This window comes from Aspergillus candidus (assembly GCF_002847045.1).
Source record: "Aspergillus candidus strain CBS 102.13 unplaced genomic scaffold BDW47scaffold_32, whole genome shotgun sequence".
In the NCBI taxonomy this organism is placed as follows: domain Eukaryota; kingdom Fungi; phylum Ascomycota; class Eurotiomycetes; order Eurotiales; family Aspergillaceae; genus Aspergillus; species Aspergillus candidus.
Genome location: NW_020194037.1, coordinates 207626 through 233768, shown reverse-complemented (window position 1 = coordinate 233768; position 26143 = coordinate 207626). Strand labels below are relative to the sequence as shown.

At 48.8% G+C, this 26143-nt stretch overlaps 10 protein-coding genes across 10 annotated transcripts; 2 read left to right on the top strand and 8 right to left on the bottom strand.

The window, feature by feature from the left end:
* Nucleotides 1–141: 141 nt before the first annotated feature.
* On the bottom strand, nucleotides 142–2060 carry BDW47DRAFT_108088 (uncharacterized protein). Its single transcript, XM_024813157.1, has 3 exons — nucleotides 1932–2060; nucleotides 1838–1875; nucleotides 142–1721 (listed from the first exon to the last, which is right to left on the bottom strand). Exon 3 carries the CDS (start codon nucleotides 1672–1674, stop codon nucleotides 148–150), a length of 1527 nt encoding a protein of 508 aa, XP_024670815.1. The 5' UTR covers nucleotides 1675–1721; nucleotides 1838–1875; nucleotides 1932–2060; the 3' UTR covers nucleotides 142–147.
* Nucleotides 2061–2407: 347 nt separating this feature from the next.
* Nucleotides 2408–3671, top strand: BDW47DRAFT_132601 (inosine-uridine preferring nucleoside hydrolase-domain-containing protein; the record flags this gene model as incomplete). Its single annotated transcript, XM_024817606.1, has 4 exons — nucleotides 2408–2537; nucleotides 2609–2966; nucleotides 3034–3323; nucleotides 3377–3671. Exons 1-4 carry the CDS (start codon nucleotides 2419–2421, stop codon nucleotides 3669–3671), a joined length of 1062 nt encoding a protein of 353 aa, XP_024670814.1. The 5' UTR covers nucleotides 2408–2418.
* A 768-nt stretch (nucleotides 3672–4439) lies between these two features.
* BDW47DRAFT_132600 (uncharacterized protein) lies at nucleotides 4440–6575 on the top strand (the record flags this gene model as incomplete). Its single annotated transcript, XM_024817605.1, has 2 exons — nucleotides 4440–5925; nucleotides 5959–6575. 2 exons carry the CDS (start codon nucleotides 4440–4442, stop codon nucleotides 6573–6575), a joined length of 2103 nt encoding a protein of 700 aa, XP_024670813.1.
* A 1772-nt stretch (nucleotides 6576–8347) lies between these two features.
* On the bottom strand, nucleotides 8348–9064 carry BDW47DRAFT_132598 (aspartate/glutamate racemase family protein; the record flags this gene model as incomplete). The annotated part of the gene is made up of 1 exon (XM_024817604.1): nucleotides 8348–9064. Exon 1 carries the CDS (start codon nucleotides 9047–9049, stop codon nucleotides 8348–8350), a length of 702 nt encoding a protein of 233 aa, XP_024670812.1. The 5' UTR covers nucleotides 9050–9064.
* A 1107-nt stretch (nucleotides 9065–10171) lies between these two features.
* BDW47DRAFT_118504 (MFS multidrug transporter) lies at nucleotides 10172–11883 on the bottom strand (the record flags this gene model as incomplete). The annotated part of the gene is made up of 4 exons (XM_024815219.1): nucleotides 10172–11054; nucleotides 11117–11446; nucleotides 11504–11577; nucleotides 11704–11883. 4 exons carry the CDS (start codon nucleotides 11881–11883, stop codon nucleotides 10172–10174), a joined length of 1467 nt encoding a protein of 488 aa, XP_024670811.1.
* Nucleotides 11884–15130: 3247 nt separating this feature from the next.
* Nucleotides 15131–16529, bottom strand: BDW47DRAFT_132597 (DUF3712 domain-containing protein; the record flags this gene model as incomplete). Its single annotated transcript, XM_024817603.1, has 3 exons — nucleotides 15131–15768; nucleotides 15830–16254; nucleotides 16309–16529. The coding sequence occupies 3 exons, from the start codon at nucleotides 16527–16529 to the stop codon at nucleotides 15131–15133; spliced, it is 1284 nt and encodes a 427-aa protein (XP_024670810.1).
* A 2686-nt stretch (nucleotides 16530–19215) lies between these two features.
* Nucleotides 19216–19729, bottom strand: BDW47DRAFT_126939 (L30e-like protein; the record flags this gene model as incomplete). The annotated part of the gene is made up of 3 exons (XM_024816645.1): nucleotides 19216–19496; nucleotides 19562–19657; nucleotides 19705–19729. 3 exons carry the CDS (start codon nucleotides 19727–19729, stop codon nucleotides 19216–19218), a joined length of 402 nt encoding a protein of 133 aa, XP_024670809.1.
* A 668-nt stretch (nucleotides 19730–20397) lies between these two features.
* Nucleotides 20398–21882, bottom strand: BDW47DRAFT_108082 (carbonic anhydrase). Its single transcript, XM_024813156.1, has 2 exons — nucleotides 21239–21882; nucleotides 20398–21176 (listed from the first exon to the last, which is right to left on the bottom strand). Exons 1-2 carry the CDS (start codon nucleotides 21511–21513, stop codon nucleotides 20636–20638), a joined length of 816 nt encoding a protein of 271 aa, XP_024670808.1. The 5' UTR covers nucleotides 21514–21882; the 3' UTR covers nucleotides 20398–20635.
* A 325-nt stretch (nucleotides 21883–22207) lies between these two features.
* Nucleotides 22208–23418, bottom strand: BDW47DRAFT_108078 (putative carbonate dehydratase). The gene is made up of 3 exons (XM_024813155.1): nucleotides 22722–23418; nucleotides 22570–22655; nucleotides 22208–22517 (listed from the first exon to the last, which is right to left on the bottom strand). The coding sequence occupies exons 1-3, from the start codon at nucleotides 22959–22961 to the stop codon at nucleotides 22274–22276; spliced, it is 570 nt and encodes a 189-aa protein (XP_024670807.1). The 5' UTR covers nucleotides 22962–23418; the 3' UTR covers nucleotides 22208–22273.
* Nucleotides 23419–23950: 532 nt separating this feature from the next.
* Nucleotides 23951–24983, bottom strand: BDW47DRAFT_108077 (uncharacterized protein). Its single transcript, XM_024813154.1, has 2 exons — nucleotides 24332–24983; nucleotides 23951–24281 (listed from the first exon to the last, which is right to left on the bottom strand). Exon 1 carries the CDS (start codon nucleotides 24838–24840, stop codon nucleotides 24625–24627), a length of 216 nt encoding a protein of 71 aa, XP_024670806.1. The 5' UTR covers nucleotides 24841–24983; the 3' UTR covers nucleotides 23951–24281; nucleotides 24332–24624.
* Nucleotides 24984–26143: the final 1160 nt, after the last annotated feature.

The window sequence follows — 26143 nt, the reverse complement described above, 5'->3', positions numbered from 1 at the left end:
TACTGCAGCCATGCCTAGTCATAAGGTCACCACGGGAAAGGGAATCCATCTTCATAGCTCTGTTCAGATCAATATAGAACCACCTGTCTGTTTGTTCATAAAAGGTCGGTCGACAGATATTCGCATCGATGTAAGACGTAAGTGGCCTCAGCGACCCCGGCCATGGACCCCGTCCTCTTCCTCATAGCCCGACAGATTTCCGAGGCTCACCAGTCTCTTCCGGATCAGATTGTAGCCGGCCACCGTCTGCATGCCGGTCCCTCTCACCCAACGTCGGTCGTGATCGTCCAGCAAATCCAGGCCTTCCTGTCGCCCATGAGGAGCGCGGTCCATGGCGCCAACCTTCTGGAGCCAGATGTCGCGGCGCGGAACGGGAGCCAGAATTCCATCCATCCAAAGAGTCCTATTCTCGGTGCTGAGTAGCTGGACGGCCCCGAGAAGCTCCGAACGGCCGGGAAACTCGCACCGAAAGGCTGTGGAGACAAACCCCTCCTCTCGCAGCCAGGCGGCGGCGTGCCTGTCGCGGGCGTTGAGACGGGTGAGACTCCACAGCAAGATCACGATCAGCAGGCACACGGCATCCCAACCTTTCTGCCCCGCGACGTACGTCATGGCGAAGACCTGCAGGATCTCCGCGAAGCGGAACCAAGTCAGGATGAGGGGGTGCGCCCGGCTGATCTCGACCATGGGCTTGTTGAGCAAGGAGTCAATCATGCCCCGGTGACCCAGATACAGTGTCCAGATGGTTGCATTCTCATGGGCCGCCACCAACATGCAACCGGGGTGGGTTTCACGATTGCGGAGGTACAGGGACGATCTTCTGACCTCGATGTGCTCCGCACAGAAGATGGAAACACCCGCGACCAGGAGGAGAACCCCCGTCCCAATGCACCCCAGACTAGCCAAGACGCCGCCTGTCCCAATGGCCAGGACAAGCTTCGCGGCTACCCGAAGGCGATGCGTCACTGTCCGTTGCAGCATCGCATTCGCCCCAGCCCGTTTCCCTTGCAGTGAGACGGAAACGACGTTCAGCTGCTGTGGCCGACCGGAGCTTCGCTTCTGATACACCAGGTCCTCGATTCCATCACCGCAGTACACATCGCTGCGGGCGCCCGCGGGACCCCGGGATTCGGACCGTGGGCCGAGAGGGAACCGCTGCTCGAGTTCCTTCTGGTGCTGGAGGATCCAGGCGTTTAGATCCTCCCGCGAGATTTCCGGCGTGTTGCCTGCATGGCGCGATGCCCTCGCGGCGACACTGACGGCCGCGGCGCTGTTATAACAGGGAAAGACACTGCCCCATTGGACATCGTACACCCGCAGGGGATCGCCCGCCGAGCTGGCAGTGTCCAGAAAGGCCTCCCGTTCCCGGAGGAGCTTTGCGATGCTGCCCAGCTCCCACAACTTAGGAACTATGCTCAGGGAAAGCCTTGCTCGGAGGGAGATCTCCCCCGCCAGGTCGTAGGCCGTCCGCATGTTCGACAGATACACGGTAAGCGGAACCAGGGACGCCCATTCTGCGACAATCTCGGGAATCTCCGGCAGATCTGCCCAGAATCTCAGAGGCAGCGTCCCGTGGGACCAGCTATCCTCCGTTCTTTGCTCCGATGCGTGAGGCTGTGCCGTCAGAATGGAAAACAAGATGACCGCGGCCAGTGCAGGCGCTAGGCGATCCATGGGGTGACGGGGCTGTAGGGCAAAGATGCGCCTCGAAGATGGGGGTTCTTATTGCCGATATGATTTGATTAGACCTTTATGGAAACACTAGTAGTCGCACAGGATCGAAGGGTATGGTGGGCGTGAAGAGATGCAGGATGGAATCACAACCACACGTTCTTACCCAAAATCAAAGAGGAAACCCCGTTTCCACTCGGCTCCCTGGATAAGGTCAGGCCAGCACTCATGCAGGCTTTGCTGTTCCCTCACATTCTTACCTGAAGTCCCCCAGTACGGGCCCACCAGACCGTATGCTACTTCACCTGGCAGTTCGCAGATCACCCGGTGTTTGCCTGTACCCGACAAGAAGGCAGAAACGGAGAACAACCGATAAAGGAGGGGACACATGAACGGCGAAGAAGAAGAAGAAGAAGAAGAAGAAGAAGAAAAAAACAAAAAAGCAAAGACCAAGCCGGCAGAGTCAGCTTAACGGATGGCCGGATGAACCCCGGGGCCACAACGACACGGCTGGGCGACTAATGCATGTTCAAGTTTTCAACAAATCAGGGCTGTGGCCAACACCCTAAGCCCCCTTTGCCTGGTCATTCATTGTCCTTACTTGGGTGGAACGCAGGGATCTTACCTGTGCCCCCTTTGCAGGGAATATCATCCTGATAGCCCACCCCCGCCGCCTTCCGTCTTCAGCTGCGTGTCTCGATCTCATTGACGCGCAGAAGTTGTTACCCACGCCATTCTCATCGAAACATGAATTTGAATTTACGCTGGATTCTAACCGCTGTGGTGTATCTAGCTCCATGGAGTCGCAGCCATTCGTCGACAAAGAAGAAGCTGATCGTCGACACCGATCTCTTTAGCGATGTTGAGTCAGTGAAGCACCTCCCCACCCCCTCTTTCTCCCAAATAATCCCTCAGACCCCGCTTACCATCTCCCCAGCGATACGGGCGCCCTTCTCCTGGCGTGTTCGCACGCAAACGTCAGCCTGCTCGGCGTGAATCTCAATTACCCGTCCACGTATACTGCCTTGGCGGCGTCAAGCCTTCTGGGATACTACGGCCATACGGCGGTCCCCATCGGAATCAAGCGACCCCTCACGAATGATACCTTTCTCGACATATACGCTTACCAGCATGGAGAGTACGCGAGCAAGGTGGCATATCATTGGCAGACGTATTCCTCACTCCCGTGGATGGATGTCACCGGTACATGGGACTCGGTTGAATTGTATCGCCGGGTTCTCTCGCAAGAGGATGACCAGAGCGTGACCATCGCGAGCATTGGTTTTCTTGATAATGTAAGTGCACGCATTGGCTCCCTCAACGCGGCACAGCCTCCCCTCATCTAAGCACTCCTTTCGCTAGCTCTCGAATCTCCTGGCGTCGGGACCAGATTCGCACTCCCCGCTTTCGGGGAGAGACCTGGTAGCCGCGAAGGTGTCTGAGCTTGCGGTCATGGGCGGGGAGTACCCCTCTGGCCATGAGTTCAACTTTTTCGGACACAACATCACCGCGGCGGCAGATGTTGTCAATACCTGGCCCGGCCGTGTCACCTTCATCGGGTTCGAGCTAGGGCGAGACGTCTACTCGGGGGGCCAACTCATGGTGGATGGACCGGAAAGCGACCCCGTCAATGCAGCGTACCGGTGGTATAAGTCAGTCGATCGGTTTCCCTTGTCTCCGGCACGGCTAACAAGGTGTCCTGCAGCGGGTATGATGTACCAAGGGAGTCGTGGGACCCACTCACGGTGCTCTACGCCATCGAGGGACTGGGAGACATCTTCAAGTATGGCAACAGCGGTGGCCATAACCATGTATTTCCTAACGGCAGCAACGCATGGCAGGCAGAAGGTGATGGCCATGCGGGACAGCATCGGTATTTGAAGTTAAACGTGTCTCCCGCTGCAGCAGGCGCCCTTCTCGATCGGCTTTTTCTGCGGGGGGCTGTCGCGGCTGCGAAGGACAGTGGATGCAGCAAGTATGAGCCAAGCTTATGCTCTTGATAATCATCTTGTCTTAGGTTTAGATCGGCAGGTACCTAAAGCCAATTAAGGCTGGTTGGTACCCACTGTAAGGTCCAGGCACAATGGCTCTGGTCTCTTCCAATGGCGAGTAGCGCAACACGTTCGATATAAGATCAAATATCTTTTTTTTTACGGTAGCCATCCGCTGATGTGTGTAATTTCCTTTTGATAGACTATGCATGGTTGCCCTCTTCCCGGTTAGAATTGAGATGAGTGATCATGCAGTATATTCGAAGCTCGGGAGGGGTTTGGAAGACAAAGAATGGCACGGCCTTCGATGGGTGAGGAGGAGATGATCAAAAGCAAAAATGGCGAGCTAGACGGAAGAACATATGCATCATGATAGCTCTGCGCGTATGGCATTATATATAACATGCCAACAATCTATAGCGAGTACACTCCCACATAATGCCGCACTTGTTACTCAATTGTCAACCTGCAACCTGATTCGAATTCCGACAAACACCGAATTCCTAGATCCTGTGAGAATAACGCATCTCATCAAGCGCTCTTCCACCGCTTATTCATTACCTTTTTGTCGAAGATGATGACCTCCCCTATGGGGCCACGCAGTGCGTGTGGGGCAGTCTTATTGCTCCCTTAACAGGTCAGTAAGCCCGATCAGGCAGCCGCAGGTATCCTCCAGGCACTCAAGTTGACACGAAGAGCATACGCAGCAGCCCATCCCACTTATCATCCCTAATTCTTGCTTCATCGAAACCGATATCCTAATGACTCTGTTTGACAATGGTCTCGCCTGTATCATTATTGGAATCACAGTCCCCCACGCTTTCCTCCCTGTTCACTGACACATCCTGGCTAGGAGCTCGGCATGGTGGCCAGTTTCCAGTTTCATTCGAGAACTATGAGACAGATCAATCGCAATTCAACGCGACGATACGGAGTCTGCCTCATCCTCAGGCCGCCAAGCTGCAAGCACAACTTACGTTTGGCCTCCTTGAAGCGGTGACCGAGGCCAAGCTCACCGAAGGGGACCTCCTCTGCACCGTGACTACCGACAACGATCCAATAACAAGTCGCACAGCAATAACCAGCTATCATGTCCCCAGGCTTCTCAGTGACTGGCGTTGTCGCATTCAAAAACTCAGTGACCGCGATCAGGCGCACAAGTGGGCTGGTCGAGTACAGACGACGTTCCAGCAGGCGCGGAGACTCCTAGAGACGAAGGTGATGCATCCGAAGGGACCGTTCAGCGCCGCGCAGCTCGACCACCGCGCCCACGCGCAGATCGTTATGCAAATTGGCGGTATCATAGAAATGCTGGTTTCGTCAAGCCATGCTTTTTCCCAATGGGACGTTCGGCCCCAGGGTTTCTCGTGCTCCTTTCTTCTTGAGCCACATTCTGTTATCAGAGATCACATGATGTCGAAGGGCTGGTGTCCGTTTACAATCAAGATACTCTCCGAAAGCGTAAGTATGCTGTCATATGCTGCCATCTGCGAGCCCGTGGTTCGTGAGTCGTCCGAAGACCATGGGCAATGCAGTCGGGAGGGCTGTGTGAGGAACAACATAGCGAACTCTGACGAGTACAGACCGGGGCAGCACGTGAGAAATCATTGCCATTGCCAGAACCTTGCTGCTGGAGATGAAGTCAAGGCGCTGCTCTGTCAGGGCAAGATTCCAGTTATCCAGAAAGGCCCGGCCACGGAAACGTGCTTGCGCCCAGCAGATGCTGCGACTACGAAGTACGTCGCTATCTCGCATGTCTGGGCCGACGGGCTGGGGAGCACTGCTGAAGTAGGCATTCCCTTGTGCCAAATCGACAGAATCTTGGCAAAGACCCGGATGGAAGTCCACGGTGGGACTTTTTGGATGGATTCCCTCTGTGTTCCAAAAGAGAGGCCCCTAAGGAAAAAAGCCATCGGTTTGATGGAACGGACATACAGGGACGCAGCAGCGGTGATTGTGCTCGACTCAGCTATTCAATCCTTATCGGAATCAATGCCGCGAGAGCTGAAATTGCTGAGAATTCTGAGCTCGGGATGGATGCAGCGGCTATGGACGCTCCAGGAGGGAGTCTTGGCAAAAACCATCCTCTTTGCGTTTGTGGACGAACTGGTGCGCTTGGAGAACCTCATTCCCGGATACGATGACCTCGTCAGCAACCCGGTGGCGGCTGATCTCGCGAGCGAACTGTTCAGATTGTCCATGTACAGAGGTGCGACGATGACAATTAGTGACATCTCTTGCGCTCTGCGCTGGCGAACAACCAGTAAGCCGGAGGATGAGACGCTGGCAATATCAGGGCTGCTCAACGTGCAAGCGTCGACCCTGGTCGATCTGTCCGCCGAGCAGCGCATGTCTACTCTGCTCCTGAAAGTTGGCACCATTCCACACAATATCATTTTTCTCCCTGGCAGCAAGCTCAAGAAGCCCGGCTTCCGGTGGGCTCCAGCGACCTTCATGGGCGCGAATTCGCTTAGCCTCAACTTTGGCTCGACAATGGCCCGTTGCAAAGACACGGGCCTTTGGGCAGAATATTTCGCTGCTCAATTTCCCACATTGACAGTGGACAGTCAGTCCACATGGTTAATCCGGGACGCTTCCACGACCCTGGTCTACAAGGTGGACGATCTGTCGTCGCAAATAGACGCCGCAAGGCCTGATGACCCCGCCAACTATTGTTGCAACATTGTATTATTGCAGAACGAGCCCCGTCCTTATCTAATGACGTACGGTGCAGCCGTCTGTGGAGCCCAGGAGCCAGTTGTGGATGTCAACGGCCAAGTGGTTTCTGTCCAAGTCTGCGAGTTTCGGAGCCGGATTGCCTTCCGGCAGATCTCAGAAGATGAGTTGCGTCAAGCTACGTCACCCTTGATCGTAGACGGCATACTTGGGCAAATGAGCGTTGTGCTCTCATAGAGGTCTTAGTCAATGCCCGCGAACGGGATCAATGCCAAAAACAAAAGGAGTGCCTTTCCAAGCTCCTCAAAGACCGTGCCGGGGTCTATGGACATATATGCCGGGCACAGTCCTACATGCTTTTGAGCCCGCCTTGTTGTCAAATCACAAGCCCAAGATCTTATGTCAATAAAAACATCATGATATTGATACATCTGTCAATAGAGGCTTTCCAGCGTGGTGTCTAATTAGGAACATTACAATCGAGCGTATTTCCTCATTCAGCTTAACTTCCTTGACTTGTTCTCACAACCACCGGAATGATTGCTGATCGTAGCCGTGAAATAAGAAAGCTTGGAAGATACAAACAATGCTGCACCAGACACCATCATCTCAAGAGCAATCATTCGAGCGGCATTCCTCGCCACCAAGCAATATAAATCAGTGCCATGGGCTGGGGGGAAATTCACAGAAAGATATCTTGCAATGCCTATTGGACTGCGTTGTCGATAGTCCCGCCTTTCTGGAAGAGGTCGATAAATATCAATCCCAATCAGACAGGGACTTGACCAACGACCCTGAATACCGACAAGTGAAGAGAGGTGAAGGGCCTGAAGATAAGATGACAGGGGCGCTAAACCCAACAAATCACAAAAAGAAAAAAAGAGAAAAAACATACAACAGCCGGGATTCGCATGTGGTCACCCACCATACTACTAACCGGCCGGCGTGTGGCTTAAGTACGGCTGAGCGGACGGGAAGCCCTGTTCTCCACACCCTATGGTCGTATGTATTAGTTTACGCAGAACATTTAACCTATATGGTTGACACTTGCTTAGAACTCTAATCTGGTGGTCACTAAGCCACTCGGTAATTTGTCAGCCCTGCATGCCCTTTGGGTGGTGGGACCAGCTACGCGTCAAATACTCGGAAGCTCCACATAGCCCAGGAAACTATTTTGAACATGCATATTTTGGGCTTCTGACGGTATCACCACCATGATTGCAAGAAAACCCAGAAACACTCCGAAGAAAACTCTGCAAGCCAGCTGATGTTGGCTGACTGCATATCTCACAGTTTTGCATCCTGTATGTGATGCAGTCCGGATGGATGATGATCTGATCATTAATTTAATCAAACGTCCCTTTGTCTAGCCATGTTGCATTGCACAACGCACGACTGCTACACTGATCTGCAGTATATATACCAAGAACCTGTAGTCAGCATATCTCCAGATCCAGCCCCTAGAGTGTTTACAGAATGTCTACCGAATGACGCAATGAAGGGGTCGGTCTAGTCATGCATCAGGGTGATCTTATTCCTTTTGAATCATTCAGGGGCGGTACGCGCATAAGCCATAAATCAAGGCAGGGACACAGCTCGGCTGCTGGGTCACATTCCAGTTCTGCTCTTCCAAGACTTGGCCAAGAAAAGAGCAGGGCTGGTATGGTATATACTCCACACAGTCGCTCTAACTATAGGAGTCTCCACTTTTCGTGGTGGGGCCCTTGAAATAACTCTATACTGTCGCTTAGCAGGACTCTACGAGTTCGCTTAGTCGCTTAGTGGGACTCTGATAAAACCGTATATGGAGAGAGAGAGAGAGAGAGAGAGAGAGAGTAGATGAGAGTCAAAACTTTTTAGCAGAGCTAGTATGCAAAATAACGTAGGCAGAGCTGGTATCAAAGAGCCCCCGCCAGGTCTGTGTTCCTCTGGAACCCTAAATTTCAGTCACCCACACCTGCCGTGAGCCCGTCGACAGGCATCGGGGAGGACCTATCGCTCAACAATCCTCACAATTCGCGACACAAAGTCATCGCCTTGTCGACTGCATCTTCCGCATGCACCAAACTCGTGTCCATGACTGGGACAGGGCTATCCTCCTCCCGCACAAGCAACCCTATCTCAGTACAGCCGAGAATAATCAACTCGGCACCTTGATCGACGAGAAAATAGATCACTTGTCGGAACATCTCCCGCGATTCTGGCAGGATGATGTTCTTTGTTAACTCGTCCATGATGACGCGCTCGAGACCCGCACGTTGGTGTGCATCGGGGATGAGAACATCCAAGCCATATTTCGACCTCAGCGGCCCAATGATAAATTGTCCAGTCAAAGTGGTAGAGGAGCCGAGGAACCCGATCCTTTTATATCCCTCCTTGTTGATTCTTCGACCAAGCGAATCGGCCATGTGCAGCATTGGTATGTCGACGGGGAGTTTCTCGGCAGCGAACTGGTAGGTATTGCAGGCGACAAGGTAGAAGTCGGCACCAGCCGACTGCAGCGATGTGATGTACTTGTGGAATTGTTGGCGGATCTTGTCGACTTGGCCCGATAGTCTCCATTCTGTGATTTGATGCAGGTCGGCCTGGATGACGACTATTTTGGGGCCCCGAAGACCGCCTAGACGGCGAGTAACTAATTCATTGATGACTTGATAGTAGGTGATTGTGCTTGGCCATGAGAGACCACCGATAATACCGATTGTCTTCATGTTGGGCAAGATGGGATTTATTCGGAACGGTGTGATCGAGTATGAGTCTGAGAGAGAGTGATTGAAAACAATGATCAAGAAGCTAGATCTTAGACATAACAGGCTTGCTTTATATTCCCCGAACCCGGCAATATCAATGTTTCTCTGTCCCTGAGGTACGTAAGCTGCCCATGGCCCATTTTAATGAAGGCGACTCATCAGGTATGCTTATGGTTATTTTGGTATTAGAGTCATTGTTTTAGGTAACTGAATTATTTAGAAATTTGTTGTAGAATAGTATCTGTCCTCCAAATTCTATAGCTATAATCATCTGAGCTATCAATAATATAGGTATTATCATTATAGACCGTCCAAATTAGAATACTCTTTATATATATTCCGAACAAGCGATTGTTGGGACCATAGGGAACGGTCTAAAAAGCTGCGGCTTAGTTGCGCATAGCAGGTTTCATATAGGGGTGTCTGCAGATGTCAAGCAAGGAAGCTTGACCTAAACAGTCGGCCCTCTTAGTCTAGTGGCATAGTCGGCTTGGTATACTAGTTATTTGTCAACGTTGATAGTATTGAGATCTGTATATTGGGATTCCTCTGTGAATGGTATCATTATTTTATCATCTGTATTTTCTTCGCAGGGCGAGAGGCCTTATATGATAATTCCCACAACATTACCTGCAGTTACTATGCTCAACCCCTTGTTATCACAGCCCCGTAGATCATAATATCTCCTAAACCCTTGCCTGGGGGTAATTCTGACCCTTGGAAGGGGGGAATAACAAAAAGAGAAGAAAAAAAGTAGCCTCGACTAAGCAAGCTAGCGAATATTCCAGGGGAAGCTATTCTCTAGTATCACAGCTACGAGTACACGTGTGCTATACTCCAGGTATTGATCCAATACATAGACTATCAGCCAAGGCGGACCTTATCAAGTAGTCAAGTTTACAGAAGCTCTTTATCTCAGGGAACTGATAGATTTGGTTTATTGTTCTACAGCCGTGTCCATAGATGTAGTCTGCATTGGAAGTATGACCAATTAGGGTTATGCATTGAAGTCAAGTACCGATCATAGGAAGATTTTCTTTACCATACATGGACCTGTTTCACTTGTAGTCATTTTTCGCCCTTTTATGAAGAATCCGAGACAGCAGTCGTGCTATACTGAGAGAATTTGCTCTTCTCGCGGAGCTGTCTCCCATACAAGTGAAAGACAGGTGGCACCAGACAGATGAAGGTAGAAAAAATGGCCAGAACAGAAACAGCCTTGTTAGCGCCCAGGTCGTCAAACATCCTCGGGGCAAAGAGTGGAAAAAAGGCACCGAATGTGACGCGGAGAAATGACAAGGCGGCATTCGCGCTGGCCGCGTGGTTCAAGTAAACGTCTGTCACATATGACGATAACACGGTAGAGAATTCATTCAAGCCAAATCCGACAAGGCATAATGCAAAGCTGGAAACCGCCCAGTGGACGGCCGGCACACTAGGTGGTATAGTCCACGCGAAAATCCACAGCCCGATAGTAAGTCCGGGTGCTGCGAACCACATCCCAAAAAGCTTGTGTTCAGGTGGCAGATTGTGCGTTTGTTTCTCAGCAATTGCCGTGGTCCGGTGGTCGTAACAGCGGATAAGCAGATTCCCGACAAGTGCTATTACTATTGTTAGGAGAGGGAGGCTAGAACTTTGCTCAGAAAAGCCCATTTTACGATAAATGTCTGGCACGGTGTCCACGAAAAGATAGAACAATCCATTCGCGACTCCGCTGATGACACTCAGCGTGAACATAACCGGCTCTGAGAACAGTAGCTGGGCTGGTCGAAAAAGTGAAATTCTCGCAAAGGTTTTCAGATCCGGCACATGGTCAGGAATGAAAGGTTTAAATTCCTGCCCTGTCTTCCTCTGAAGTCTCTCAGCGTGCTGACGGAGGAGGAGAGATGGCCGAGATTCTCTGATACATAACATCATGACCGCGAGGAGTGCTGTTACCATGGCAGCAATGTAGAAAACCCATTCCCTGCAGCTCGTCATTAGCAGAGATCTCGCTGGTATCTTTTATGGTATGATATATGCACGTACCAGCCGTACTCTGCTGCAATATATGCGCTATATACCGGTCCTAGACCAAGACCAGTACCAGTAGCGACAATGTACAGAAACACCATCCAAACGCGCGTTCGTGCCTTGAACATATCGGCAATACTCCCAGTAATGACCACGCTGGGAATTGCCGAAAGGACGCCCGTCATAAAGCGAGCTATACCGCTGGCGACGTGCGAATTCCCAACCCCAACGATAACACAGAAGACAGCATAGAGCAGAGAGCTAGCTATATATAGCTTTTTTCGGCCAAACGCTTCGGAGTACGGCGGAAACACAATAATGCCAACCCCTTGTCCTAGCTGGTATCTAGAATATTAAATGAGTCGCTGAGGATGAGGTAGGGAATATTTGCTCAATACTAACGATGACATATAAGCAAAGATCAACAACGTCATGCTGTGATCAGTTCCATGTTGAGAAGCTCTTGCAGCAGTCGCCTATAGAAAGTCAATAGAAGTCGGGAATGATGCCCAGGTCACTTACTCCTGATGTGCTGATAGCCGTTCTATCTCGCGTAAACACCACATGTTAGACAAGACTATTGTAAGAGATACGATGGGCACGCACGTGAAGGCCTCCAGAAGGAGAATCAATGTCATATCGTAAAATTTTCGCGCGCCACTCCAATGCCACGGATGAAGCGCACTACCGCTGGCCCATTGCACATGTTGTCCATCTTCAGTCTTTTCCAAGCCGAATTCGGCTAGGTTGACGGAGACAGTCGGGGAGAGCGCGTGTTCCATAACTCAGTATATACTTTACAACATGGAAGGAGCCCGGAATCGAATAGTCTGGTAGAAAATCTCCCTGGGCTTTTTGATGAGAAAAGCTCCGTAATGAACATTCAATTTATCCATTCAAGTAAAATATAATCATCAATCAAGCATAAACAACCCCTGAAAGCAAACTAGCTTTCGTAAGGAATGAGTAAGGGGGTGACATTGTTTTCAAGGGTTTGATAACTTCAACCATGGCGAATGCAAACCACATTTGACGCTAGACACTACTAATAAAGGCTCTATACACAAAAGTAATATGATAATGACATGTTCCAAGCTATATTCCGCGACGTTGCCAGACACTCTAGAATCTATATCGAGTAAGTCCGCAAATTCATGCGCAGGAATATTGTAGGGGAATCACCCAAGAGGTCGGATTGACTTCTGTTCGTTCTGTTTATAGTAACATGGAGTCTGGCCATTTGTTTGACTATTATGGCCCGAGAATATGCGTAGAAGATACTTGGGGTCAGGAGAATCTCTCCCAAAAATCCCTAAGTAATTTTAAGTGCATCGAACACCCCAAGGATTTCAGATTTGGTAGCCCCAGTCATGACGAGGCATCGATGGGGTAAAGCTGGCTGATATTTCCCATCCAAGTCACCTCCTCGCGTCCGTAGACCAGCCATCTGGGCTGCTGAGACGATCCTCCACTGTCTGGCCGCGTCAGCTTTACTCGCGCCCTTTTTCGCTGACTGCAGCTGGTTACTATAGGCTTATGTAGCTCGGACCCCCGCTGCATAAAATCAAGCTTATTTATCGTCAAGAATATGAGTCACCCCACAATCTCCACCACCGAAGATCGCTAGACCAGCTTAGTATGCTTGGGCTGATGACGTACGGCAAAGTATTTGATCCCCAGTAAAGACTAGTCAAGCGAGCTACCTATCACCATCAGCTCGCGCGCCAACGATGTCATGTGTAGGATATAAAGACTCGTCATCTGGATTGTTATTGAATTCTGGGTGGGCGTTAAGATATCACATATTAATGAACTTTCTGGGCCAACAATAGTGGGACCCTACCTAATCCAGCGCCGTTTATTGCTCACCCGGTGATTTTCTAGAAAGCGCGAATCAGGTTTCTATTGTTTCCGGAGTCCATAGTTAGTGGGTATCCATCGTCCTGACTGACCCTGTCTACACATTTGAGGCTGCCCCTGTTTACGACTCATATAGTCCCTTGAGCCAAGCCGCGTAATTGTTATTTCAAGAAGCCTATCTATCGACTGAAGAATTCAATAGATACATATAAATATATAAAAAGCCGCATGTACTTATAGAATGATTTATACCGGACTTTAATTAAGAACCTTAGATTGATAGCAGATGGTATTTAACTCAATGATACCGAGTAGTGGAACTTGCATTATTATTATGATATAGGGTTATGATGAAATTATCAAGGTTTGGATACGTTATCTAAATTCAAAGCAACATATTGCATGTAGTTACTCCGTAGACCAAACGTATTGGACCGCTTATATAATACCATAAAATGCCATAATAGAAGACTATTATTCAAGAAATAAAATCTATGTCAATGAATATGGTGTATCTGTGGATGGACATACCATGTATATTTCATAACGTAGAAGTTTCGTAAACCAAATCAAAATCAGGCGGCAGGAAATCGAGGGATCTTGGAAACTCCCAACTAAGGTGTTTCAAAAGGAAGATGTTAGAGTCAACATTCAAATTGTTTGAATAGCTTTCAAGGGATGTCATTCTTGTACAGGTGACGTGTCAGATGTCATTACGTGATTTGCCCTTGGAGAGATTTTAGACGGCCTAAAAAGTTATTACACATTTTTGCGTTTGGGTTATGTATATGCCGTGATCTACATACCAACTTGAACCACCCCCTTGATCTTGATTCATTGAATGCTGAGATCTGCAACCACTCCATTACCCAGTGCGGCTGTAGAAACTTGCCCTCATGCTACTCAATTTTCCTATCATTACTCGTCAACCAGATTTATCTTTACTCACATTTGAGTATATTATAATGTTCCGGCCACTGCGCCAAATTACCAAGCCGCATTTTGGTAGGGCTTATCATGACTGATAACTATCCCAACTTTATATGATTAAGGTTGAACAAGTCACTGCTGTGTTCTGCACACAGGCTGTAGCCGTGGGGTGGCTGGGCAAGATAACAAGGATTCAAAATGACCGGTGAAAATGCCCGGAAAGCATCAGGGTGAGCTGGGTGATATGTCAAGAACAGTTAAGAGGAGCCCGGATAAGATGAGTCCAGTATGGTCCTACCCCTGAAAAAAAAGGTCCAGAACAGAGCCTGCTGCAGGCTACTATAATTACGCCTTAAGTCCTCCGTACAAGGTAAATTGCGGGCTATGCATCATGCGATGGCGTTATTAGACTTACCGTAGTTTAATGCAGTTGTACTCTACATATCACTATTGTACCTTGGACTAATGCATTTCTTAAACTTAGTCTCTTCATTACTTCAGAACTATGGTGCACTTAGGTTGTTGAAATATCCATTATATCATATCTGTGATAGGGAAATAATGAACAAGGAGAAATCAATCTATAGCCCGACGGACATACTAATTTGAGAAGATGCAATCTCAAAAGTTTCAATATACTCTAGTGCTTTATATCAGATATAGACAACCTTATGTCGTTATCATATACACAATGAAAATAGCAACGGATATGTGTACACCACTAGAAGGGCAGCAGGTACGTATTCAAGTGATCATTTTCTTTAGATTAGTACTAGTTTGACTGACTGATGTAGAACGATAATAGTAAGCCGGAAATCAAAGGAGCAAAATCTCATATTCGGTGATTGAAACTTAGTTACAAAAATCCGACCTATATTATCTCAATTTCTCGCAATGGTCTAAAGCGTAGCGTAGCTTCAGACTAGATTGACCTTGCTGAGCATGTGATTCAAGTATTAACAAGCAGAAAGGAAGCCGTGTCCTTTACAGCCTGTAGACATACGCGATCGACCTACTTACCATGGAAAAGCTGTTGGGAATATCAGTCAGGTTAAGCTCTATACCAAACAGCTATATACCAAACGTTGACCAGCATTTTGGTGTAGCGGTCATTGAGAAAAGCCCAGCAAAATGGCTACAAGTGGCTGTCAGTCACCCTCCACTTCACCAAAAGGAGTCAATGATAGGTCAAACTATAAACATAACTTCATTAATGCGGTGCGGGATACCGGCCAAAAATTAGAGATCGCTATATATGGCCGCCAAAGAATCAATGATCTTCTCCCGTCTTGCCGGATCTATATCAGGGAAGGTATCCATGACATGTTCGTTCTGTTTCAAAAACGCCGCGAGCTCATCGGTCTTATCACCAATGGATCTACGACCCATGCCTTCCTTCAGATTCTCCACCAAATCACCATTCCCGTGCAACAGCTCCCGCAAGCTGTTCTTCAGGATATCGCCGATGGCGACTTCGACGGGTAGGGTGAGCTCGCGGAGCACTTTCGTGTAGTAGGGGACCTCGGTGCCTTCCCAGACGATGGACGTAGCGGCTGCGTTCAGAGATAGCTTGCCCTCCTTCAGGTGAGAAACCTGAGATTTGATGACATCGCCGAGGTTGCTTATGACCTTCTTTAGATCGAGGACTCCGTCCATCGGGAAGGTGTTGTCCCCCGGCTTGAGCGTGACGTCTGTAAGGCTGGCATTCCCGACTAGGAGATCCCCGCTTTTAATATCCATGTGGAGGGTTCCGACTTCGAGTTCGAGAACCGATGGGTTGGGCAGCGTGATGTTTCCGACAAGGTTGGTGCCGTCGTCTTTTGGAGGGAGGAGCAACGTAGCGTCGGATATGGTGAGACCCTTGAATTTATTCAAACCTAGGAGAACAGTTAGATGGGCGAACACAGGCATATATAGCTCAGGATTAGGTAGAATCACCCGGAGTCACGATGGTCTTGTCCATAATAACATTCGACTTCAGCACCCCTAAATAGGCCGTCGTCGGGGCATAGAGCGACAACGACGTCTCCTCCTGGAACACGACCTGCCGGACAAATTCGACCCACGCCGTCGTATCTTGTATAGGTGTGAAACGGTCGCTGACTCCGAGAGTATAGTTCCCCTTGATTGTCTGTCCCGGAAGGTCAAGAGCGGCGTACGGCCTGTCGTGTCCAAGATCCGGTTGGAAGAGGTCGAATGTCACGGCTTCGATGCGCACGGGCACTGCCAGCTTCAAGTCTATGCTGGCTTTCATGGTCAATTGCACCGAATCCGGCTTTGGTTGTAGCACCGCTCCGTTCACGAGGAGTAGAGTCGATTTGTTGACGACCATCTGTGCGATCGCAGGAATAGCGATGAGAAAGCTATGGTGATCAGTTCAGTCGAGCAGATTAATGCTGTGTCGAGAGATCACCCACAATATTGGCAGGAAAATGGCCAAAAATATGATATTCCCCACGAGATAGAAAAACCAAAACCGCCTCCAGTGATGGCGAATCTTCTCGCCCCGCGTGGACACCTTGGACAGTGTCAGTCCACCCGCAGACTCCAACTTCTCCAACTCCCGGGCATCATTCTCATCCTGCGCTAACGGCCCTCGATGGGCACCCAGTATGTATTTCCCCGGCGTGTCCGACATCTTCTGCGGGATGGACGGTCAAAAACAGACAAAAACCCGACAATTGACAGGAATCGCTTTCTTAAGAGGATTCGACCCCCATCCTGAGTGACATCAAACCCCTTAGTACCATGAGGAGCACCGTCCACCACACACCCCACGGGGTAAACGACGATCAGCCCCAGAAATGAGGAGACCAAACTCAAAATAGGCCCTCAACCCTGTTCCAAGATCCGACCCGCCCCTTTTCGGCCCAAACTATGCATTCGCCTCGATACCGCTCGTTTGTAGTGCCTGTGATTTGACCCCGCGGCGTGGTCGTAGTCTCATTTGGACTGAGAGCCTCGGGTCCCCTGTCTGACACACATACTGTCTACCCGGCATTTAGGCGTGATCATCAAAGGATGTGCCGTCATAGACAGCCTGCTTTAGCGAATACTGCCAAGCGAGGGGTATACCGCGACATGCGGTGTATATCGGCTTCTTCATGATATTTCTCAATATTCCGTTTGCTGTTGCTATCAACCGTGTGGTCGATAGAAACAAGATAATGCCTTACTGCAAAGCTTGTCTTGGACTTTATACGGATGTATCAACCAATCTTGAGTACTATGGGCAGGGTGCGAAGTTCTATCGAAATACTCAGTATGCCCTTACGAATACTGCCAGTACTGTTCACGTGGACTCCCTCCATCATCATCCAAAAACAGTCAACATTGCGAACGAGATAAACCAGATACCAACCAGAAAGTCAGCGGCACAGCTCCCAAGTTCTTGAGTTGGGAACTATTGGGCACGGGGGCAATCCCGTCCGGGGTATATGCGGGGTTCGGCTGATCATCAGCGCCCCGTGTCCACAACCAGCTCGCCAACTCATGCGGGGAACCACGACTTGGCCAATTAGATTGGAAACATTGTAATGTGGGGGAGTTGAGGCCTACCACATATGATACATAGGTATTGTTACTATTGCAAGGCCATTCCTACCAAAGCATAGAGTATACTGTACCTCAAGTACAGTGCGGGGCGAGCTTGGTCCATGGGATGCTATATTTAACCGGACGAGTTCTGTTTAGTACTGCAGGGGAGATTGTCAATATCTGCTAATTGTAGATCGTGGATATTAGTTCAACGGACACGCCTCGATCCAGCATGGCATATCACAAAGAGAGTCAATAGAGTAAAAACCACTCGGCATATTAAACCCGTCATATTCTCCATGGTCACACACAAGACTTCACATGTCCGATAAGCTCCACCATCCTGTTAACCGGTCCCTGCGAGTTGATTAAATTATATTAATTATATCATAGCGAAGATCTTGCATGGCCTTCGCTCTTCGCACTGATCGCTGATTTGTCTAGGTTAAGTTATGCTCTTGACAACGTGCGGGGGGCTGCAGTAGTCTTTCCAGAGAGAGACACAAGACAAGCCACACTCGTCAGACCTGGCAGGTGTTGAGACCGAGGTTGTTCATGTGGCGACGGATCACAGGTCTCGTACTGGATGTTTCAAGGCTCAATGGTGAGATCGCTGATATGTCGTGCTGTTGTGCCGACACGTCCGTAGCAGACAGGCTTGCTCATATTCCGACTTTTATCTTATCGCGGGAGAGGGTCAAACATGGAATGTGTCAGATTCCGAGTTGCTGTGGAGTATTGTATGGTTTGATGATCATATTTCAGTACCGTCTGAGCATGTCGTGCGATCCCAGTCGACTGATATAGAGTATATGTACGAATTTCGCAGCGAGATCGGTTTCGCGCGTGTGTGTGTCTGTGTGAGGTGTTCCTTGTGATCACGTCTATACTTATAATTCTCGAGGTAAGTCACATGGTATGGTGAATTGGATAGATATGTATGGCAGACGTGAACATAGAAGCAAATAAAGTCCTCTTCTATCGAACACAGTAGATCGTTTCTGCGTCTTCCAGAAGGAGTTCCCCCAATTTGTATGTAGTGTCAGTGCATGCCGGCCAGATCTGACAATTGACATTTCGGTAAGATTCAAATGAACAATAGTTTATGATGCACCTAGACTAGAAGATATGAAAATAGAGACTAATGTGGGTGTGTGCGCTTGCACAACTGGGGTTAGCATTTATTGGTGGATGTTGTTAGATCTGTACCTTGGACGATGTAAGGTAAGAGTGATTCAAGATTTACTGGTGATATAATAAAAAGTATGTATCCATCTCAAGGCTGTACATCGTATTCCTCATGCTCATGCAATCAAGGAGGGATGAATACCAGTAATAGTTTGATCACCATAAGACTAGGCTCCAACTTGTTGTTTATCTGACTTTGTGTGGGGAGATTGGACTCGTGATTTGAAAAAGGGAACTACTTCCTTACTAGATCTAGATGATCGTTATATGATCTCGGTACAAAACTCGAAATTACGAGAGGAGCTTGAAGATAGTATTGCTCCAAGTATACTGTCCCAACATGTTGACAATATAAGGCACTATAAGAAGTTAAAACGTCTTGATTTGGTCTATGGGCCGCGATCACCTATCCAGCGGCTATCTTGCAAAGATGCCCGACCAAAGTTGACACTTCTTGCAATTTCGTCCAAATCCAACCCAGACATTCATAGCCAGAACAACCAGTATCTGGACAAAAGATACTTGACAGCCATTTTTTAATCCATCGTAGATGTGCCTCCACAAGAGAGTCCCTCCAAAGTCTCACCTACCAGTCATACTCATTCAACACCAATATCCTGGATCTTCTCCTTAAGCCGCTCAATCCGCGCAGCCAACCCACTCTCTTCTCCCGCAATCTCTCCCCCCGCAATAATAGTAGCCGCGATCACAGACCTACCCAGCCCACACGCCTCACCCAGCTCAGCCTTACTGGGGACAAAAACGCAAGCGATCTTCTTCATCTGGCAGAGCATAGGAAGATGCATGACGATTGCAATAGGGAAGGTGTCAGCCGCTACGATCACGATCTCGGATAATTCGCGCTCGACGGACTTGGTTGCTGCATTGGGATATTAATGTATCGTATTGAGGTAAGGTGATATAGGTAGTGAGGGTATAGCGTACTTTCGTTGACGCCTTTCTTGGCTTGCTGCGCTTGAACGGCTTGCTGGAGCACGTCGAGGATCTCCTCTGTGAGCGAGGGGTCCGCCGTGGGCGAGACTAGAATATTACTCAATATGGTGAGCGAATATAGAGGGAAGACTCACGAGTGGGAAGGGAAACTGGATCCATTATCGTGGTGATGGATGGATGGTGGCCTGCCTGTATGGGTTCACTGCGGGAAGGGCTCCTCTGAGTAGAGATTCACTGCCACCGACGCTCGCCTGTAGAGGTTATCCTGGGATTGTTTTCGGAAGACAGATGAACAGATATAAAGGAAGCGTGTGTAAGGATGAAAGCCAGAGTGAGGGCTGGACAGCAACAAACAACCTCCTTTTGTAGGTATGGTCGGGCCGAGATGATGCCGGATTTGTCGAATCTGGAAGCAAGCCAGACGCGTCTTTTGAGTGAATGAATTTGTCAAGGATGAAAGAAAGCTAGACCGGTGTCTGAACTGTTGTCTTGTTATGCTGCATCCTGTATGGCTCATGATGCATATCCCTCCCGTTTACTGTTTCCCGGCATATATCGTAGTTCGGGACGATCTCCCCAGTAGGAGCATCGTCCAGTAGTAAAAAATTTATCAAGCCTACTATAAAACACATGGAGAAGTGATCTCTGATTGCCAGGGTAGAATCAATTGGCAAAGAAGACCCAGGTAGGGCCTCTGCTCCCTTTTATGAAACACCGAGGTCACTATACTTAGACCTGTCTGACAAAACAAAGCACTACAGGTTACACCATATGCATGATTTGATGCAGTACTACTATCTTTGACGACTCGATACTCCAGGAGTTGATTAAGTATGACTTAATATCGATGCATTGTTTCAAAAACTCGATATTCCTATCTAAGATTATAGCAATAAGCAGCAAAATTTGGATACCAAGTCAAGCGGCTCGGAGCACGTGTGTATTTGCATATATGCCCACATAGCCGGTCTCCAAGATTCCGCCACAGAATTGCCGTAAATCATATCCCTTAATTCACTCCATCAATTCAATGGCAAGTGCTAATAGAGGATCGCAACACCTCGTTCAGTTAGAGGCCTTCGAGCTGGAAGGAAGATTGTAAATCTTCTTGATATCGCGCAGGGTAGCCTCGAAATCGACATGAAGGTCCTTCAACAGACCAACCTTCAAGTCAAAGACCCACCCGTGAACAATCGGATACTCATTCTCCTGATAACTCTGCTGAACAGCGGCCGTCTTGATGATATTCCGGCAGGACTCAATTACGTTCAGCTCCACCAGCCGGTTGAACCTCGCCGTCTCGTCCGTGATCTGGTCGAGCTCCTGCTCGTGCAGACGGTACACGTCGCGGATGTTCCGGAGCCACGGGTTGAGGATGCCCAGGTCGGTGGGCGTCAGCGCGGCTTGAACCCCTCCGCAGTTGTAGTGGCCGCAGACGACGATGTGCTTGACGCGCAGGTGGCGTACGGCGTAGTTGATGACGGACATGACGTTGAGGTCGACCGTCGGCACGAGGTTCGCGATGTTGCGGTGGACGAAGACTTCGCCGGCGTCGAGGCCCATGATCTCGTTGGCGGGAACTCGGCTATCGCTACACCCGATGTACCTGCGTCTGTTAGTCTCTCGCTCTTCGACGGTGACCTGAGTTAAGCGTCTGGGAATCGTTACAGGTACTCAGGCTGCTGGCCCGCAGCGAGCTTGTCGAAGAAGGCCGGATCGGACTCCGTCTTCGTGGCAACCCATTTCCGGTTGTTTTCGAAGATCCGCTCGTGCGATTGCTGCAGGTACCGACGGACGGTCTGCTGGTCGGGGGAATGGGCCATGTCGTGGAAGGGGTTGGAACAGCAAGCTAGTCCGCGTTTTGAGATTCGAGGAGCAGGGATACCCTGAATGCGACGGAGGAGAGTAGTACGGAGGTTGGGATGTTTGAAGAGGGGCAGCATTATGATAGCACCATCACTGGGCGGCTTTCAGTCATCCCCCACCTGTCTGTTTGAGCACACTGCAGTGATTTTAGCGTGGGATGTTCGGATTATGGGTAAATCCGGGCCGATATCGGCAAGGTGATTTAGTCGCGGGCATGTCGGGCGACAACAGATCATCAACTGTCTTGCCCTGTTGAACAGACATGAGAAGACATGAAGAGAACAGCCATCATGTCAGAGAAAATCCATTGGATATGTCTCGAAAATAAAAAATCGCTTCATGTTTGTTAGTGTCGAGTCAGGTGCTGACTGTTGGCTACAGGCAATGCCAAGAAATGAGGGCACGCATCATCATATGACCGATGGAACACCAGGTAAGCATCGAGGTCCACGTGTAGGGAGCCAGAAGTCTGGCTGGGGGGGAGTCTTTTCTTTTATAACTGTAACTGCTCGAAAGTACCATGAGTAAGCTAAAACACTAGTTGGATTCCAAAGAGGAGTCAAGTCGGGGTCTGGATAGCGGGGGCCTTTCGCAATACGTCTCCACATTTGCTCCCATACGCCGGCGTAAACAATTTGAAATACGGTCATTTCAGACCCTGTCTATGCAAGATCTTTAACCCTCAAAATGACTTACCCCATGCCATCAACTCTATAACTCCTAGTCTAGAACAGACCCCTATGGACCAAATAGACATTTCTACTCATGATCAGATACAGTGACAACACAGCAGCTAGGAAACAAAAGAATGAAATCGTCGAAAAATCCATACCCAGATCACACTAACACCCTACCATGAATACCCACGTTGGTGACGCGATACCCTCTCCGGGAGGCACTGTCATAGAAAACACCATGAACCTTCAAACCGCGTCGATCGATGGCGTCCACAACTTCCGGGATCTGGCCCACGGAGCGAATCTGCTCAACTACGTTCCACTCGACCAGCCGGCGATCCTGCTCCTCCTCTGTCAAGCCCTGAAGGCTCGTGCTGTGGGCTGTTCGCAGGCCGTCAATTATGCTGAGTTTAGTCAGTAAGTACATCGCAAGACAGGATAAGACATTGATGTCACCTTGTCCAGGGGTCTTTTAGACCGGGATTCTGCGCCGTCTTCACAATGCCGCATCCGTAATGTCCGCAGATGACGATATGATCGATCTAACAATATTCAGCGCCCTTACTTGAAGTTTATACCGGCCGGAGAGAATCTTCGAGAATGCGTACATTGAGAGCACTGACTGCATATCGAACAGCCGTAGTGCAAGACAGATCATCAATCAATATATTTCCTAGGTTCCTATGTTGGAATATATCATCCGGCGACACATCCAGCAGCGCAAGCTCTTCACAACTACTGTCTGAGCATCCGACCCACAGGATTTGCTCCCTGGGTGGTGATATCTTAGGAATGAAGTCAGAGCGTAGAGGTTGAAGACTGTATCGTCGAGATTGGCTGTCGTCCATGTCGCAATGTGTGGGAGTGTGATGCGATTGGAGATCAACTTGTTCGGATAGACCCGGGAGGTAAGAATCTTGGAGTACTTAACCTTGGAGAATCGCAGCTTTCCAGCCGAAAACGGGGTCTTAAACCAGGAGAGGAAGCGCTCTCTCCTATAACGCGTAATTACGTCCAACTGACTGAGACCCGGTGAGAAGGTCTGTTGCAGATAATTACCTAACTGGAACCTGGGCGTAGCAGAGCACGGCCCGATTGATACGGCTTCTTCATGAATACTTGAGGTATTTCAACTATAACGACAGCCCCAATAGATCTCTACCCGTACAGAATATTTTTGATTCCCTCGAGTTGAATTCAAATACCGCAAGGCAGTCCGAGAACGCAGAGACCAGCTCCAAAGACATTTCCAACACCGCTCGTAGTCCTATTTTAGCTTAGCGAAAGGCCAAGAAGCATCGCATCTGGCATGATTCGGCTCCGACGGTTCGATAGTAGTTTCATTCGGGTTCGAGTCTAACAGAGAACTATCAAAATTGAGCTGAATAGTCATTGCGGAGAACATGATAGCAATAAACCGCATCAATCCATCAGCTGGGTAAGCCGTATCCGACGTAAAGCAGTGACGGTTCCTGACTCGACCCACTCTGAGAACCGGCCGAAAGTCGGAGCCGACACTAAAGTGCGCCTGGCGTGGCTAATTTCCAACCTCACTGGTTCTTCTCTCCACCTTTTCATCTAGATAACAGACGGTTGGCCTAGTGGTATTACAGGTGAAATCTTGTATTGCGTATACATTTACTGGTATGATATATGACTACGTCATTGGTGTGGTTTTTACCCTTGACAAGGATTGTGTATTTGGTGTTTGTCATGATAGATATTTACCTACTTCGCTGCACTGGCTTCGAGTTGAACAATTTCAGCTTTTAAGAATATCGGTTTGTACAGAGACATTCTGAGTTTACACCTTTCTCACTTGTAGAGATATAGCCCCGATGTACTCATTTAACTTTTTCTCCTCCCTACTCCAAAATTCGACTGATCCTCCAATATCGTCTATCCAGCAGGCGACCGGTACAGCCGAGGAAGTTCAAATCCCACCAAAGCCGCTGTTTCATAGCAAATAAAAAACGGCACCCCACTCATACAAGGTTAAGCGCATCGCGACCCACAATATCGGGGAAGGCGAGCTCCACTAGTCGGATCCGACACGGCCGAGAAAGCACCGGATATGGATATACGGCAGATATGTACAGAAACTTTGGTATTTGTCTATCATTGTTTATTCACATGAACTGGTTTGCCACTAGACTTGCTTGAAAACACTGCATCATGGATTAGAGTTAATTCACAGTAGTAATGATGAGGGACTTACCATAACTGGCCCCTTTCTCTTTCGGCCGGCTGATGATGTCGGGCTCGTTGGTGTGATCGGGGAGTCGTAGCATTCTTGGCTATTTCCAGATACAATGGCAATTCTTGCCTTCAGTGGAGGATACGGATAGTGTGAATAATATGCAATGAATCGATATGCGCTAATCTGTAGTCTATTTCTATCGAATACCGGCCGAAAGGACTGAAACTGTAATTGGACTCGCTAGTTGTTGCGGATTATATGGGTATGAGGCGTAAGCAGGGAGGCGTTTTCAAAAATGCTCGAATGGCTGATCAGGGTCGCGGATTTGCCGCAGTTGCAGCGGATTTTTCACTCGAGGGAAGCGGCATGTTGTTGATCTTCTGTAGAAGCTGACGGTGTTCCTTCTTTAGCTCTTCGAAGCTGTCGTCGAGTTGCTGGTGCCAGGGGTATAGGACGAAGACTTGGAAACAGAGAGCGGAGGAGGCCACCGCGAAGTTGGTCAGGGAGACGCTGCGTGTGAAGATCATTTTGATAGGAGCCTGTGATGGTATTAGCTAGGACATGACTTATGTGTTTAGATTTCTCTTACTCTGGGTAGAATGGATGATGAGGGGTGAGTTAGGAGATTTGTATAGGATGATTTGTAGTAGGAGAATCCAAGTCAGAAACAGTCGATGGTGTATGATATATGTATATGTGAATTAGAAAGTAAGCCAAATGACTAACTATTTATACCTACCATACATCCACCCCAGAGACCCACATTTCTAGAAGGAGCTGACTAGCCTATGGCGACACCCCATGTCTTTTAATAATTAGCCGAAATTTAATCCTTTCCAGTTTCTAGTTCTGTCTTGTGGATCCGATTCATGTTCTCAATTATATCATAAGGTACAACCAATTATCGAAGGGAAGGTTTCTGACGGCCACCAATCTGATAGACATTGAAAAAGATGGAGTCATCATTTCCTGTCTGTTATAGGATTATTATGAGAACCAGTGGCCCCATACTATATTCCTTATCCATACACAGCAACGGCAATTAACCCCCTTCAGAGAGCTATTACGGGGATAAATCAATGACCGGAGTAGCTCTTGTCAAGCCTCAATGTATACTAGGTTGGTATTCAACTTGAAGCTTGTGCCGTTGACAGCAGCAAATTATGACTCATCAGCATTGTTCTTATGTTTTTATAATTAATCATACACATAATTATACAAACAAGTAAGAACTCGATTCAATTCCCATCGAATTAATTTGTGATCTTGAAGACAATCAACTTACAAGTAGGGGATGGACGAGGCGCGAGTAGTTGCGAGAGCGTCGCGGATGTTGAGGAATAGAGACATGTCGGAATAAGCTGATGACTGTGATTTTCGTCCCGAATTGCCGATCCACATGTCTCATTGACCATCACCTCATCCGAGCCTTGTCCCATGTAGTTCCATTGACGATGAGTTCACTGGTGTTCCGCTTCAGGTGGATCATCGTCAGAAACACGAAGAAGGGCATGTGCTAGTACAGTGCCTGCAAAAAAGCCTGATAAGGAGCTACAAAGAAAGACATCATTTCTGATCTTGGTTTCGACCGCTCAAGAATATCCGGCAAGTTTGGAAGAAAAATTGTGTTGGTGTGATCGTATTCTCGAAGGGTTCGTTGGTGAACTCCACACCGTCGTCAAGCTTGACTATATGCGCAATGTCTGTATCAATGTCGTCGATCTTGTTGCCCACGTGATTTGCATGATAGGCTTGTCAATCATGGATTTCACCGGCGGTAGCTGCCATGAAATCGACTCCAGAATCGTCTTTGACGAGACCAGAAGAAGG